Below are 14508 nucleotides of genomic sequence, written 5' to 3'. Positions count from 1 at the left end.
ATCTCCTCCACCTGTCCACTTCCATCGTGGCTTGAGGCACTGTCGGGGGCTCTGAGGACGGACAGTGGGTCCAACCATCCCTGGCAACGCTTCAAGAGGTAGCATTTTCTCCTCGGCCATCATCGGATTTGCTTCCTTGGGCTCTGGCGTGTCACCGACAACTGTAGCTTTCGCTCCCGAAGGCCCGACAGTTCTCGCCGTCACCTCGGGTGTCGTCGCTGAGGCGTCTATTGTTTGCGCTAATGGTTCACCGCTGCCAAGACCACCGACAAAGGCGGTTGACCTTTCCTTCGGCTGCCGGGCGCTCGGGGACTCTGGGACGGGAGCATCCGGTGTTGCCCCCACTGCGGGTTCAGGCCTCGGTGTTGCACTGCATCAGATCAGCTCGTCAGTAGCCAAGGAATTTAAGAAACCACAGTGGTACTCAAAGACAAAGATGCTTACGGTTTGGTCTGTTGGTTCAATTTCTTGAACTAGCGGTGCCTACCCGAACCCCCAAGCGTAGCTGTTTTTTCAGCTCCAATGTTCTGGGAGGAAGGTTCCTACTCCTCCGTAGTAGACCTCTGTTCTGTTTGATGCTCTGGGATCCTCTCCGCACGCCGCTCTGGGTTCACCTCCCCTTATTGCTCAGGGACTCCGGTCGTTTGCACTACTGGGGCTTTTGTCGTCTGCTGTGCAGGGATCTCCCTCGTTCGCTGCTCGGGGATTTCTTTGTCTCCCTAGGATCGATCTTTCACACCAGCACTGTGCAGGTGCTCCTTTGTGCTCGGCAGACCAGCTGCCGAAAATTCGTCGTCATCGGACAAGTTGAACACCATGGTCCTCCACGGTCGAGTGGTCTGATCATCGCCAAGCGAGATGCTGCTCGGTTTGAGGGAAGCGGCACCCACCGTCATTCTTTTCTTCTGAGCTGGTTCATCTTCCGCTACCCTCTTCCTCCGGATTTTCTTCGAAACTAGGGATGGACTTTCTGACGAGATGCTTACCGCCTCTTCTGTGGGCTATGGCGGTGGCCGGGCGTCTACCTCTTTCAGCCATTCACTCCTCGGCATGCCCGAGAAGTAGACCGCCCTCTCCTGCGAATGGATCTTCGCATAGGTGAATTAGTTTAGATGGTCAAAATGACGAAAGATAAAAAGCAGTACAAATGTAAACCTGAGATATTTACCTGAGGTGGCAGATTCTTGCAGTTAAAGGGTTTTGAATACCCTGACATCTTGAATGAGGCAAATGGAGTGAATAGCTCTGCAGCCCGCTCCTCCACAACATCTCTCGATAGCATCTCCGGCCTCTCCCGGGTACCGTCGGTTTCTCCCTTGAATTCAAAGGAGGGCTGGGCTCTCTGCTTCCAGGGTTGAACGCGGTGAGCTATGAAGCTCAATGCTACCAATCCATCATTGGTCTTCACACCCTGAATTATGCTAAGGAGCTCTTTTACTTGTTCCATATCAGCGCTTCTTGGCATCTCTGACCAGCTCCTCTGGTTTTCCAGAATGTGATCGGTATCGCAGGATGGCTGGATGGTTCTGCCTCATGTAAAACCACCTGGTGTTCTAGTTTTTTAGTGATGTGTTGAGCAGCACCGTAAGATACTCCCCTGCCATCCCATCGCGTAGCTGAAGGTACAGTCCACCGACCACCTTGGAACCACCGTCGTCTCTCTTCTTCAGCCAGAACAGGTAGCGAAAGAGGTTGAAGTGGGGGAGGATTCCAAGGTATGCTTCATAGAAATGGATGAAGATAGAGATGTGTAAAATGGTATTTGGGTGGAGATTGCACAAACTGACCACCCAAAGCTCCATCAGATCCCTAAGGAATGGGTGAACAGGAAATCCCAACCCACGCCAGAAGTAATTCTTGAATACCACCATTTCATCGGTATGAGGTGTTGGGAAGGGCTAACCGAGGGCCGGCCGCCATTCGGTGGTGGAGCGATCAGGAAGAACACCGGCTTCCACCAATCTGTTCAGCTCCGCTTCTCCCGTACGCGACGGCACCCACTCTTCGTCACGCCGAGCTTCAGTTCTCGCTTTGTTCGGGCTCGTTTTCTTTGATTTGGCATTTCCCTTCTTCGGCGCCATCCCTCAGATTTGATTAGGGTTTGGCGGCAGAGGCTACTATGGATGCGAATCTAGAAATGCGAGAGCTTTGGAGGAAGACGAAGTGGCAAAGGTATGAGCACGGGGTGCGGTGGCGTTGTTATAAAAGCACTTTCCCCAAACTTTCGCATTCGAGGGTTTCTGGGAAACCGTTCCTGCAATGTGCGCCTCTACGAAGTCTCTGACGTGGCTTGATGGGCCGTTACCTGGGCCTTCGCACAGTCTCAAGCCCATGCTGCTGATTTATCTCCGTAATTTGTTGCTGCTCGTCGAATAATTGCCGACTTCTTCGCCATTTTTAAAGCTCGGTAACAGTTACTGTACAGCTGATGTTTTGGTTTTTTCTACACGGTTGGATTTTTCCGATATCTCCGCGTATGGCTCAGGGACTGGTCGCTTGCTCGGCCAGTCTTCTGCTTTTCTTCTAGTTTCTGACCCTGACACCACGTAACTGCATTACCTACTATCAGGCTCGGGGACCAAGTGGGCACACTTCCGCTTGCGGTGAATGTGCGCTCTTCTCATCTCGAGGCTACGCCCGGGGACTGGCTGCCTGCTCGGCTGGTTTTCTACTTTATGACCCTAGCACCACATGACTATGTCATCTACTGTCAGGCTAAGGGACTAAGTGGGCACACTTCACCTCGGGATGAATGTGTTTGCTTTGTTCTGGAAGACTCTGTGCCGCTTGAAGATAAAGAAGAATATCTCCTTCACTCATGGTCGGACTCTAAGTGGGCACACTTCGTCCACTGTGAGGAAATTTTAGATTCTAAACTTGAGCTCCTTACACCCTTATGGCAAGACGTGCTTGGGTTATGCTGCTCGGTTACGGGTCGCACTACTCGGCGTCAGTATATGCTGTTCGGCAACTGCTCACGACTGCTCGGCAACTCATCACAGTGGTCGGACCATGAGTCCGTACTGCTCGGCTTCGTTTGCACTTGTTCGGACAAGCTCAAGACGGCGTTGCACAACGGGTACAAGACGCTCGGGGACTAGCTGTGGGGGGTATGACCCCGGATACCCACGGCAGATCACATGGGCTGCGCCCCTAGGGGCAGCCTAGCCCACAAGACGAAGCCTTGCGAGGCACGGCTCTGCTCGGCGTCTCTCGCAAGACATCTGGAGGATATCCTGAAGATACTGCGAGATCTGTTAGGATATGTATGATCCCTAGATTCTTGTAATCAGTTATTACTTTTTAGTTATCTCCTAGATCTAACCGACTTATAACCCTACTCCCCGGACTATATAAGGTGGGCAGGGACCCCCTCCAAACTCACGCAATATCAGACGATAGACAATACAATCCAACAGACCACAGGAGTAGGGTATTACGTCATACTGACGGCCTGAACCTGTCTAACTCGTGTATCTCTGTTGCCTTCTTATTCTTGATCTTACGCTCCTCTGCCAATCCATCTACCTTCGTGGGATACTCCTCGGAGGACTGCCGACGATATTCTGTCGACACTACGTTACAGGCCATTGCCTTCGGTCCAAATAACATGACAGATTCAAGCGCCTTTTGATCAGGTAACATGCATTCAGGATAATCTATTTTCCTACCCGTGATAATGTTGTGTCTGTTTTGTACCGTGATTCATAGCATTATACTCCTTGGATGTTGATAACCTGAAATGTTTAGCAGATGAAGGTATCCCTTTTCCAATATCCATTAGCAAATCTTCAGCAGAACAGTAACCAGGTTCGGTAATTCTCAATGAAGGGAAAACTGTATCCTAAATCGAAACTTTGGTAAGCTTGGCTCATTGGACTCTGCTTGGTGTACACATAATTCTTGGAAGTTAGTGTCATTGGCATGGTGTCACCCCAAAGTCGATTTTGAATTGCTAAAGACTAAACACTGACACCTCACATCTTATAAAGTAATGAATTTTCCCCAAACAGTCGTTCTTGACAGGATCCATACATATTTATCAGTGCATCCATGTTTTTACCTTCAAATCATTTCTGCCATATTTTATCAGACCTCCTTTTGGATATCTACATAACAGGCTATTGCCTTCAGTCCAAACAACATGACACATTCAAGTGCCTTTTGATCAGGTAACATTGATATTTTCCTGATATGGATTGACTGGGGTAGCAGGAAGAACACTTTCATTCATAGACTACTTCTTAGGTTCTTCTTGCTTGATTACAATAAATACCGAGTTCTCTCTTTTATAGAGATGACTGACTTGACTCCTAAGGAAATATCCTAGCTGAATCAATCTAACTTATCCCTTTCATAACAAACTAAACCAATCTAATCAAATCTATGGGGGTACTGTTCATGCAATACTGTTTGAGTGGTGTTGTTCACGTGCTACAGTACCGTATGGGCTCTTAGGCCGGCTGCACTTGCCATAACACTACTCCACCCCTCCAGACGCGTGGGCCTCTGAGCCGGCTCAGTTGCTTCTTAACCCTTTTTGAGAGTGCATAGCCTCTAGACCATAAAATTACATTGAGATATCCAGAATTTACTGCATGCATTAGGTGATATCTTACAGTCAGCCTTACCTATTGAATATTGACTGCTTTGTTGAAACAAATGCCATACAAGAAAAATGCAATGATTTTGGAACCCAGTTGTTTTAAATGTATTCTATATTTTTTTCGAAAAAAATGTATTCTACATATCTGTTCTTATTAGCGTCCTTACATTCACTTTCACAACGTGTGCAACATGCAACACAATATTTCGGAGTATGTGCTATAGAATTATCACCATATATATAAACTTGAAGGGTACTGTCGGGTTCATAAACCCGGGGTCCCTCGCGGACCAGCTTCCCAACAAAGGCTCGGCCTAAGCAGACAACGCGCAACTCATGGGCCGGCCCAAGTACCGAAACGATAGGCCAGAGGGGCGATCCAATCTCCGACCGGAAGGCCTGGCCGAGGAGGAATGGCACCCGCTTCTGACTCCGGTCCGCCTCTCTGACCAGAGCGCTCGCTTCGGTGTCTAGCCCGCCTCCGGACGGCCTCTCCGACCGGAAGGCCTGGCCAAACACCGCTTCTGACTCCGACCCGCATCTCCGACCGGGGATGCGCCAAACCCCTGCTCACTGCTCTTCTCCGACTGGCGCGATCAAAGCCGACTGGGACCAACCGACCGAGGACACCCACTCGGTAAGGACCAGGAAACGGACGGAGAAAGTAAGGCAGAGCGCACAAGTCAAACCGCAATACCGGGGACCATACCCTATACACTTGCAGAAACAGTACTCTGCGACCTCCCTGGTACGACAGAACCCAAGCAGTGTTGTAGGCGTCGACATTTTCCCCTACAGTATTATGGGTGCCATTAACTCCCATACGGTGAGGCTCACCCCACATGCCTCTGGGCATCGACAGTGTTGTGGGCGCCGGCATTTACCGTACCAGGCGAATCTGGTAAAACCGCTTTCATGTCTCCAGGTATGAACAGTATGGCAGGCGCCGACGTCTACCATACCCAAAGAAGACAACACAACCTCCCACATGCGTCTGAAATTCAACAATATTGTGGGTGCCTACCATCGTCCTGTACCTACCGGCGTGGGCAACAAAGCTCAGTAGCATATGTACTCTCTCCCTCTCACTTGTAAGGTCATCTCCTTCATCTATAAAAGGGGATGCGCTCTCTCCCAACAGATAGGTTAATTAAGGTCAATCAAGTTCACTAGTACACAATAGCAGAACCACTAGGTTCAAACCTCGAGCACACGCTCGAACACTTAGCATATAGCGGAGCTCCCGTCGCTCTCAGTCCCTCTGACCAGAGTCCGACCGGACCTCTTGTACCCCCATCTTCCTCCTTCTCATTTGTAACCCCACTACAAACTTCGAGCACCTGGGCTCAGGAATAAAGTTATCGACCGACTCAAACTGGACGTAGGGCACGTTGCCTGAACCAGTATAAACCCTGTGTCATTGAGTGCTAGGCTACCTCCGATCACAACGTATGGCAAAACTACAAATATTTACGTGTTGGTCACTTTCTGCACCGACATGTACTCATATCGAGATTTTTTTAGATGAATCCATATCAGACCTATGGTACATGTGAATCGTGATTCATCTAAGATAGACACTTTTATGTCTGCCTACGTACTTCCAGCTCTTTGATGTTTTCTCCTTCCTCTAACTAATTATCTTTCATGATCATACGCAGTCTGGTGCAAAACATTGCCATGTCAAGCCTCACTCGCCAAGTGGATAGCTTTGCCAAATATTGGAAATTGTCTGGGGGCGGGCAAAATGAGCCTCCATATCCAACCCCAACATTCCTGTACTATGCCAAACGGATCCTTCCCTTCTAGGAAGGGATCAAATAGGGACCCATCTGTAACTAATTTTACTGATCTTCTGGTTTCATGTACAATCATATGATGTGCTATGTTTGTGGCTTGGTGCCCATGCGAAGCATGGGGGTTCCCGCTAGTTATACAGTATATGTGGTGTCCTATTAAAAGCAAAGGGGCAGACCCAGTGTCGAGGGTCCCACATGAGTGGTGTCCTATTAAAAGTGATTTTTTTTTTAATTTTTGATTGAAATGGTTGCTTTGGAGTATCTTTTATACCGTGTAGAAAAAAGAGTAAAATTCACCTCTGGTCTTTAAACTTGGTCGGCAGTATCCTTCCTGTCCCAAAACTTTTGAAGTGATATTTGTGGTTTTCTATTTGACCAATGGTGTCATCACAATCCATGAACTTCCATGGTAATCACCGTTAGTCTCTAAACTTGGCTAGTGGTGTCATTTCGGACCCTAAACTTGGTGTTGAGTTTCATCTTGGATCAAATGGGGTACCCACTCTATAACCTAGCATGGCATGCTGACTATACATTAGACATGGACCCAACATGTGGGGTCCACCTCTCCTCTGCATTCCTCACCTTTGACACATGGAACCTATATGTTAGTTTATGGACTGTGTGATGGCACTGTTGGCCAAGTTTAGGGAGCGTGGTAAATTTTACTCATTCAAATAAATTAAAATATAGATATATTCCACATGTCAGGTCCATGTCTAACATAAAGTCAGCATTCACATCAGCGTACAGAGTGGATTAGGCCTTGTTTGGACATAGATAAGACTCAAAACCAAGTTTAGGGTCTGGAATGACACCACTAGCCAATTTTAAAGATTAGCGGTGATCACCTTGAAAGGGACTGGGATGACACCTTTGGACAAGCTTAGGGACCCATAGATATCACTTTCAAAGTTCAGGCACCGGGTTGACACCCCTGCCCAAGTTTAGGGACCAGCTTGGAATTTCACTCTAGAAAAAAAATTACACTAGATTGTAACACTACCGGAGACGGCTTCTTTGCCGAGTGTCTCAGACTTTATCGAGTGCTTTTTATCGGGCACTCAGGAAAGAGGCTGTTTGCCGAGTGCCAGAGAGAAAGCACTCGGCAAACAACTGGCACTTAACACTCGGCAAAACTGGTCTTTGCCGAGTGTTATTCTCCTAACACTCAGCAAAGGGCCGCCACCGATAACGGCTGGCAGCCGCCGTTAACCCTTTGCTGAGTGTCTTCTCCTAACACTCGGCAAAGCGGTGATTTGCCAAGTGTCATTTTTTGACACTCTGGCAAACCATATTTTTTTCACTTTTGACCTCCAAATTTTTTCTGCAGTCCTCATAAAATACCTGGTACTCCATGTTCCAATGTGGCATATTTCTCGAACTTTTTCTATATTTCTTTAATTTATTTCATTTAATTGAATTTTCTTGGATAATTGAAATTATAACTGCTAGTCATTCGAATAATGAAAAAAAATGAATGGAAAAATGATATTCATGTTATTTAGTGTAATGTGAGGCCGTATCCAGGAACAGACCACCAATTTCGAATATCTTGTTCACGAAACATCACCACGAACTTGCGGTTGAGTTGTTTTTAAATTCTATAAAAAGCAAACGAAGTCCAAAAATCATGAAACTTGTCAAGATGTCATGATATCATATGTGGAGACTGTGATAAAAATTTGAGAAGGTTTCACGCAAGTTGTCACGTACGATGCTTGCAAACTGAAGAATCTCCGAAGAAGTTTCATGATTTCGTGAAGAGGCCGACGAGGTGGTAAGCATCGTACGTGACAACTTGCGCGAAACCTTCTCAAATTTTTATCATAGCCTCCACATATGACATCATAACATCTTGACAAGGTTCATAATTTTTGGACTTCGTTTGCTTTTTATAGAATTTAAAAACAACTCGACCGCAAGTTCGTGGTCATGTTTCGTGAATAAGATGTTCGAAATTGATGGTCTGTTCCTGGATACGGCCTCACATTATACTCCCTCTGTTCCTTAATATAAGCCATATAGATTTCTAAAGAAAATTCCAAAATATAGGTACGTATCAGTTCCCACGCCGATTAGTTTGGAAACCTTTCCACCGTACAAAGCACATGCCCTAACCAATCCCTTAGATTTAGGAAGCAATCTGATTGGGAGAGAGAAGATGGCCTGATTTTCCTTTTTTTTCTCAATCTCACATCCTTCCCCAAGCCGTACGTTAATATTGGTGCTAAAAACTATATGGCTTATATTAAGGAACGGAGAGAGTACTAAATAACATGAATATAATTTTTCCATTCATTTTTTTATTATTCGAATGACTAGCAGTTATAATTTGAATTATCCAAGAAAATTCAATTAAATGAAATAAATTAAAGAAATATAGAAAATGTCCGAGAAATATGTCACATTGGAACATAGAGTACCAGGTATTGTATGAGGACTGCAGAAAAAGTTTAGAGGTCAAAAGTGGAAAAAAAATATGGTTTACAGAGTGTTAAAAAATAACACTCGGCAAAGGATGCTCTTTGCCAAGTGCCAGGACGTAAGGCACTCGGCAAAGAATTTTTTAAAAAAAAATTAAAAAACCCCTCTTTGCTGAGTGCCAGTCCTGGTGGCACTCAGCAAAGAATTTTAAAAAAAATTAAAAAATTCTTTGCCGAGTGCCAGATCTGGGGCACTCGGCAAAGAATTTTAAAAAAAAAATAACTTCTTTGCCGAGTACCAGGCCAGGTGACACTCAGTAAAGAATTAAAAAAAAATAAAAAAACTTTGCCTAGTGCTAGATCGGAGGCACTCGGCAAAGGGGGATTTAACCTGCCGGCCCAGCCGGCCCACACACACCGCACACACGCACGCCCGCGCCCGCGCCAGCATCGCCCCGCCGCCTGCGCCAACGCCGCCCGCGCCAGAGCTGCCGCCTCCCCCGCCCGCGCCCGTGCTGCTGGAGGAGGAGGAGAAAGAAAGGAGGAGGAGAGGAGGTAGAAGGAGGAAGGAGGAAGAGAAGGAGGAGGCTCCGGCGCCCTGGCCCCTTCACCAGCCGTCGTGAGCCGCACCGCAGGCTCCGGCTCGGCCGCCGCGAGACGCGCGGGCCAGCTCCACTGCGCCGTTGGGCTGCGCATGGGCGAACTCTGTCTCGGCCACCACGAGAAGCCCGGCCTAGCTCCGCCGTGACAGAACTCCGATGGAGGAAGACAATACACACGCGAACACAAAGTGGCACACACAGAAGTTTGGGCTGCAATGCGGCAGCTGTTCCTTTGATTGAAGATCAATATATAAGCCTAGTTACAATGCTATAAAAGGAAGCTAATCAATCACTAAAAATAAGGAAAGGCTAAACTTGGCATGCTCGTGATTGAGGGCTGCCATCCCAGCTCTCTGGGCCATGCCATGATCTACGCTATCTGCTAGAAAGGAAAGAGCTCACGGTTTATGCTAACAATCTCCTCCTAAGCCGTGAGCAACTATGCTATGTTTTTCATGCCGACCATGCTGCGAAGTTCCTGAAATCGAGTACGATCGAGTGCTTTTGTAAGCATGTCACCCAGCTGCAACTCAGTTCCCACAAACTCAACGTTGATCAGCCTCCTGTCACAGCATTCCCGGATGAAATGAAATTTCACATCAATGTGTTTGCTCCGGTCATGGTGTACAGGGTTCTTCATAAGGGCAATGGCAGACTTGTTGTCCACCTTGAGTTTTGGTGCGAGCACGGGTCCTCCGACGAGCTCAGCTAGCAACCGCGCCAACCAAACCGCCTCGCACGCAGCAGCAGCAGCAGCAGCGATGTACTCCGCTTCGCATGAAGACAGAGCAACCACCTTCTGTTTCGCCGATTGCCAAGCAACCGGTCCTCCAGCTAGGAAGAAGATGAGGCCACTCGTGCTTTTCCTGTCATTCACGTCACCGGCCAGGTCGCTATCAGAGTATCCGACCAGCACCGGCTTGCCTCCATCCTTCTTCCCGGGGTGATAATGCAAACCCCAGCTCAATGTGCCTGCCACGTACCGGAGCACACGCTTCACGGCGGTGAGGTGTTCTTGCCGCGGCGCCTCCATAAACCTGCTTAGGTAACCCACCGGGTATGCAAGATCTGGCCGGGAATTACACAAGTACCTGAGGCTGCCGATCAAGCTCCGGTACTCGGTGGCGTCCACGCTCGGCGTCGTGCCTTCCTTGAGCAGCTTCAATCTCGGCTCCATGGGGGTCGCACTGGCATTGCAACCACTCAAGCCCGCCTTCTCGAGTATCTTCGAGGCGTACGCCGTTTGCCGGAGCGAGATGCCGGCTGCTCCCTGTGTCACCTCGAGCCCAAGGTAATAAGAGAGCAAACCGAGGTCACTCATCTTGAACGTGTTCAGCATCTGTTGCTTGAACTTTGCCACGGCATTTGCGTCTCCTCCAGTTATGATGAGGTCGTCGACGTACACACCGACGATCAGGCGGCCTGCACCTTGACCGTGGGTGTACAGCCCATGCTCATCAACACAGCGTGTGAAGCCAAGTGACAGCAGCTCTGCATCGAGCTTCTGGTTCCAAGCGCGTGGAGCTTGACGGAGCCCGTACAAGGCCTTGTGAAGCCGGAGCACCTTGTACTTGTGCTTGTCGTCGACGAAGCCAGGAGGTTGCTGAACGTACACCTCTTCCTGGAGCTCCCCGTTCAAGAACGCCGACTTCACGTCCATGTGGTGGACGCCCCAGCCGTGGTGCGCCGCGATGGCGAGGAGCAGCCGCACCGACTCCAGTCGTGCAACTGGTGCGAAGACCTCGTTTAAGTCGACGCCAGGCTGCTGCACGTAGCCCTTGGCGACGAGGCGAGCCTTGCACTTGACGATGTTGCCGTTCTCATCACGCTTCACTTTGTACACCCACTTGAGGCCTATGGCGCGGTGTCCACGCGGGAGCTCGACCAGCGACCATGTCTTGTTGTCGCGGATCGAGGATAGCTCCTCCTCCATCGCGGCAACCCAGTTTGGGTCACCGTCGGCCTCCTTCAACGTTCTTGGCTCCTCCACGCTGACTGCATGGAGTTCAGCTTCCACGGCGTCACGGTGCGCCATGCCTGGAACAGCATCCGTTCCAAGAATATTGTCCAGCCTCCGGTACCTGTGCTCCACGTCCTCATCATCATCAGCGTCGAGGTTGGGATCATTGCTGAGAGGTGTCGCAAACTCGACCTGCCTCCCCGTGGGAGGGATCGGAGCATGTGGCGATGGTGTGCCCGTGGATGTAGCAGGTACTGGCGATGTAGCGGGCGCAGGCAACTTCATGACGGTGGAAGGTGTCGCAGGTGCAGACGACGTCGCAGCCGACGGCGGTATGCCAGAAGTATGACACTGGAGTTCGTACTCTTGCTCGATGGTGAATGGTTCCAGGTTGACGTCAGTAGAGACACCATCCCAGTCCCAGCGTACGTGCTCGTCAAACACAGCATTACGGGAGATGATCACACGAGCATGGATGGGGTCATAGAAGCGGTATGCCTTGCTTCCTGCTTCATAGCCGATGAAGACAACCTTCACCCCATGATCGTCAAGCTTGGATGGGTGTGGATGGAGACGCTTCACGTAGGCAACGCACCCAAACACTTTCAGGAAGTGCACGGGTGGTTCTTCCCGTACCACGCCTGGTACGGAGTCATCCCGTCGAGCGCGGATGTAGGCGATCTGTTGAGGAGGAACACAGCGGTGTGCACCGCCTCGCCCCAGAAGTAGCCTAGCATGCCCCGCGCGCGCAGGATGCTCCTCGCCGTGTTCACGACCATCTGGTTCCGGCGCTCTACGACGCCGTTTTGTTGTGGCGTGTACGGCGCCGAGTAGTGCCGTTGGATGCCTTTGCCTGCACAGTATTCACCAAACTGCACAGAGGTGAATTCACCACCATTATCAGTACGGAGGACCTTCAATTTCTTGCCGGTCTCACGTTCCACCCTCGCCTGGAACATCATGATCGCCGCCGGCGCGTCTGCCTTCGAGCGCAGCAGTGTGAGCCACATGAAGCGACTCATGTCGTCGACGAGTAGTAGGAAGTAGACGTTCCCCGCCGGCGTCGGTGGCGAGATCGGGCCGCAAAGATCACCATGGACCAGTTCGAGCTCTTCCTGAGCCCGGTACTTGGCGGCCTATGGGAACGGCGTGCGTTTCTGTTTCGCCAAGACGCAGTCCTCGCAGACTTGGTCTACGTGGTCGATCGCCGGTAGTCCTCGCACCATGTCCGCGCGCCCAAGCTTGCGCAATGCCTGGAAGTTGAGGTGGCCGTAGCGCTCGTGCCAGCGCCATGCCATGTCGTTGACCCGCGCGGTGAGGCACACCGGAGCGGCGATGTCCATGTTGAGGTAGTAGAGCCGGCTAGGTGATCGATACACCTTGGCCAGCAGTTGGCGTTGCAGATCATAGAGACGCAGCACGCCCGCCTCGATGTCGACCTTGAAACCATCCTCATCCATCTGCCCGAGGCTGATGATGTTCGTGGTGAGGCGGGGGATGTAGTAGACGCCGTCTAGCCGACGGTGTTCGCCGGACTTGCACGCGAAGAGGACGGTGCCCTTGCCTTGGATGTCGACCACCGACCCGTCGCCGAATTTGACGGTGCCGGTGACGCCGCTGTTCAGCTCCGCGAAAACGGAGCGCGTTCCCGTCATGTGGTTCGTCGCCCCGGTGTCCAACACCCAGCGGCGAGAGACCACAGCCTCCTCCTCTTGGCTGAGGTGGAGATGCACCTTCGGTTCATCGAGGTGGACACGCACCGTGGATTCGTCGAGAGGCGGCGACGACCTGAGATGAGAGCAGAACGCGTCCGGCGCTTTTACCTCGGCGTCGTCGGCGATGTACATGAGTGCGTGCTCCTCTTCCTCGGCCTACGCGACGTGTGCCGCACCCTTCTTCTTCCCGCGACAATCCTTGGCCCAATGGCCTATCTTGCCACAGTTGTCGCAGCGATTGCCGCGTGGTGGCCTCCCGCCACCGGCGTTCCCGGTGCCCGCGTTCTGGCCGTTGCGGCCATCCCGCGACGATGATTGCTCGCCGCCGCGTCCGCGTCCGCGTCCACGGCGCTTTCCGCGGCTGCCGGAGCCCGTGCTACCACCGGAACTATCCTGCTCACGGCGAGCCTTGCGACGGGCCTCCCAGTCCTCCTCACAGTGCATCAGGTGCCCCATGGCGTCCGTGACCTCCTTGGGCTTGGCGCGCTCCTCGAACACACGTAGGCGCCCGATGACCTCCTCGAGCGAGACGTTGTTGAGGTCGAGGAACATCTCGAGGGAGACGGCAGCCTGCGAGAGCTTGTCCGGGACGACCTGCAACAACTTCTTCACTACCTCGGCGTCGGTGATGTTGTCACCGAGAGAGCGGAGGTTGGTGGCGAGAGTCGTGATGCGGAGCCCGAACTCGGTGACGGTCTCCCCCTCCTTGAAGGTGAGAGTGCCGAATTCGCGACGAAGCTGCTGTGCACTGGCGTCACGTGCGCGTTCGTCGCCGATCCGCAAGACCTTGACCGCTTCCCACGCTTCCTTCACGGTCCGCTTCCTGGCGAGAGTACTCCACAGCTCAGATGGAACCGAGCGCAGGAGCCCTGCCATCGCCTGGCGATCGTCGTGGTACTCATCTTCGTCGGGGTCGTCGGAGATGCCGTCGTGGACGGCGTCCCAGACACGGAGGGTCTGGAAATTCACCTCCATGACCAGGGCCCATTCCGGATAATTAGTCCGGGTCAGCATCGGCCACGCGACGTTCGCGGACGGCCGCTCGATGATGCGCTCGACGACTCGTGAGCCGGAGCGACGGCTGTGGGAGCGGCCACGGAGACGTGGTGGCGAACGTGACGGCTGGACCTTCTTCTCGCCGGAGCTGTCACCGGTCTCCTTCTTGGTTGGAGACTTCGACGACATGGCGACGGCGAGGATCGGCTCTGATGCCAATTGACAGAACTCCGATGGAGGAAGACAATACACACGCGAACACAAAGTGGCACACACAGAAGTTTGGGCTGCAATGCGGCAGCTGTTCCTTTGATTGAAGATCAATATATAAGCCTAGTTACAATGCTATAAAAGGAAGCTAATCAATCACTAAAAATAAGGAAAGGCTAAACTTGGCATGCTCG

General features: G+C 51.2%; 1 protein-coding gene across 1 annotated transcript; it reads right to left on the bottom strand.

Annotated features, from left to right (window-relative positions):
* Window positions 1-13264: 13264 nt before the first annotated feature.
* On the bottom strand, window positions 13265-14293 carry LOC136523929 (uncharacterized). The gene has a single exon (XM_066517443.1). It carries the CDS (start codon window positions 14291-14293, stop codon window positions 13265-13267), a length of 1029 nt encoding a protein of 342 aa, XP_066373540.1.
* Between the last annotated feature and the right edge of the window lie 215 nt (window positions 14294-14508).

This window comes from Miscanthus floridulus, chromosome 18, assembly GCF_019320115.1.
Source record: "Miscanthus floridulus cultivar M001 chromosome 18, ASM1932011v1, whole genome shotgun sequence".
Classification (NCBI taxonomy): domain Eukaryota; kingdom Viridiplantae; phylum Streptophyta; class Magnoliopsida; order Poales; family Poaceae; genus Miscanthus; species Miscanthus floridulus.
The sequence above is the reverse complement of the archived record's forward strand: the minus strand, read 5'-3'. Positions and strand labels throughout refer to the sequence as shown.

Bases quoted from the DNA above. Each gene is read 5' to 3' on its own strand.
- LOC136523929 (XM_066517443.1), bottom strand. From the start codon at position 14,293: ATGTCGTCGAAGTCTCCAACCAAGAAGGAGACCGGTGACAGCTCCGGC.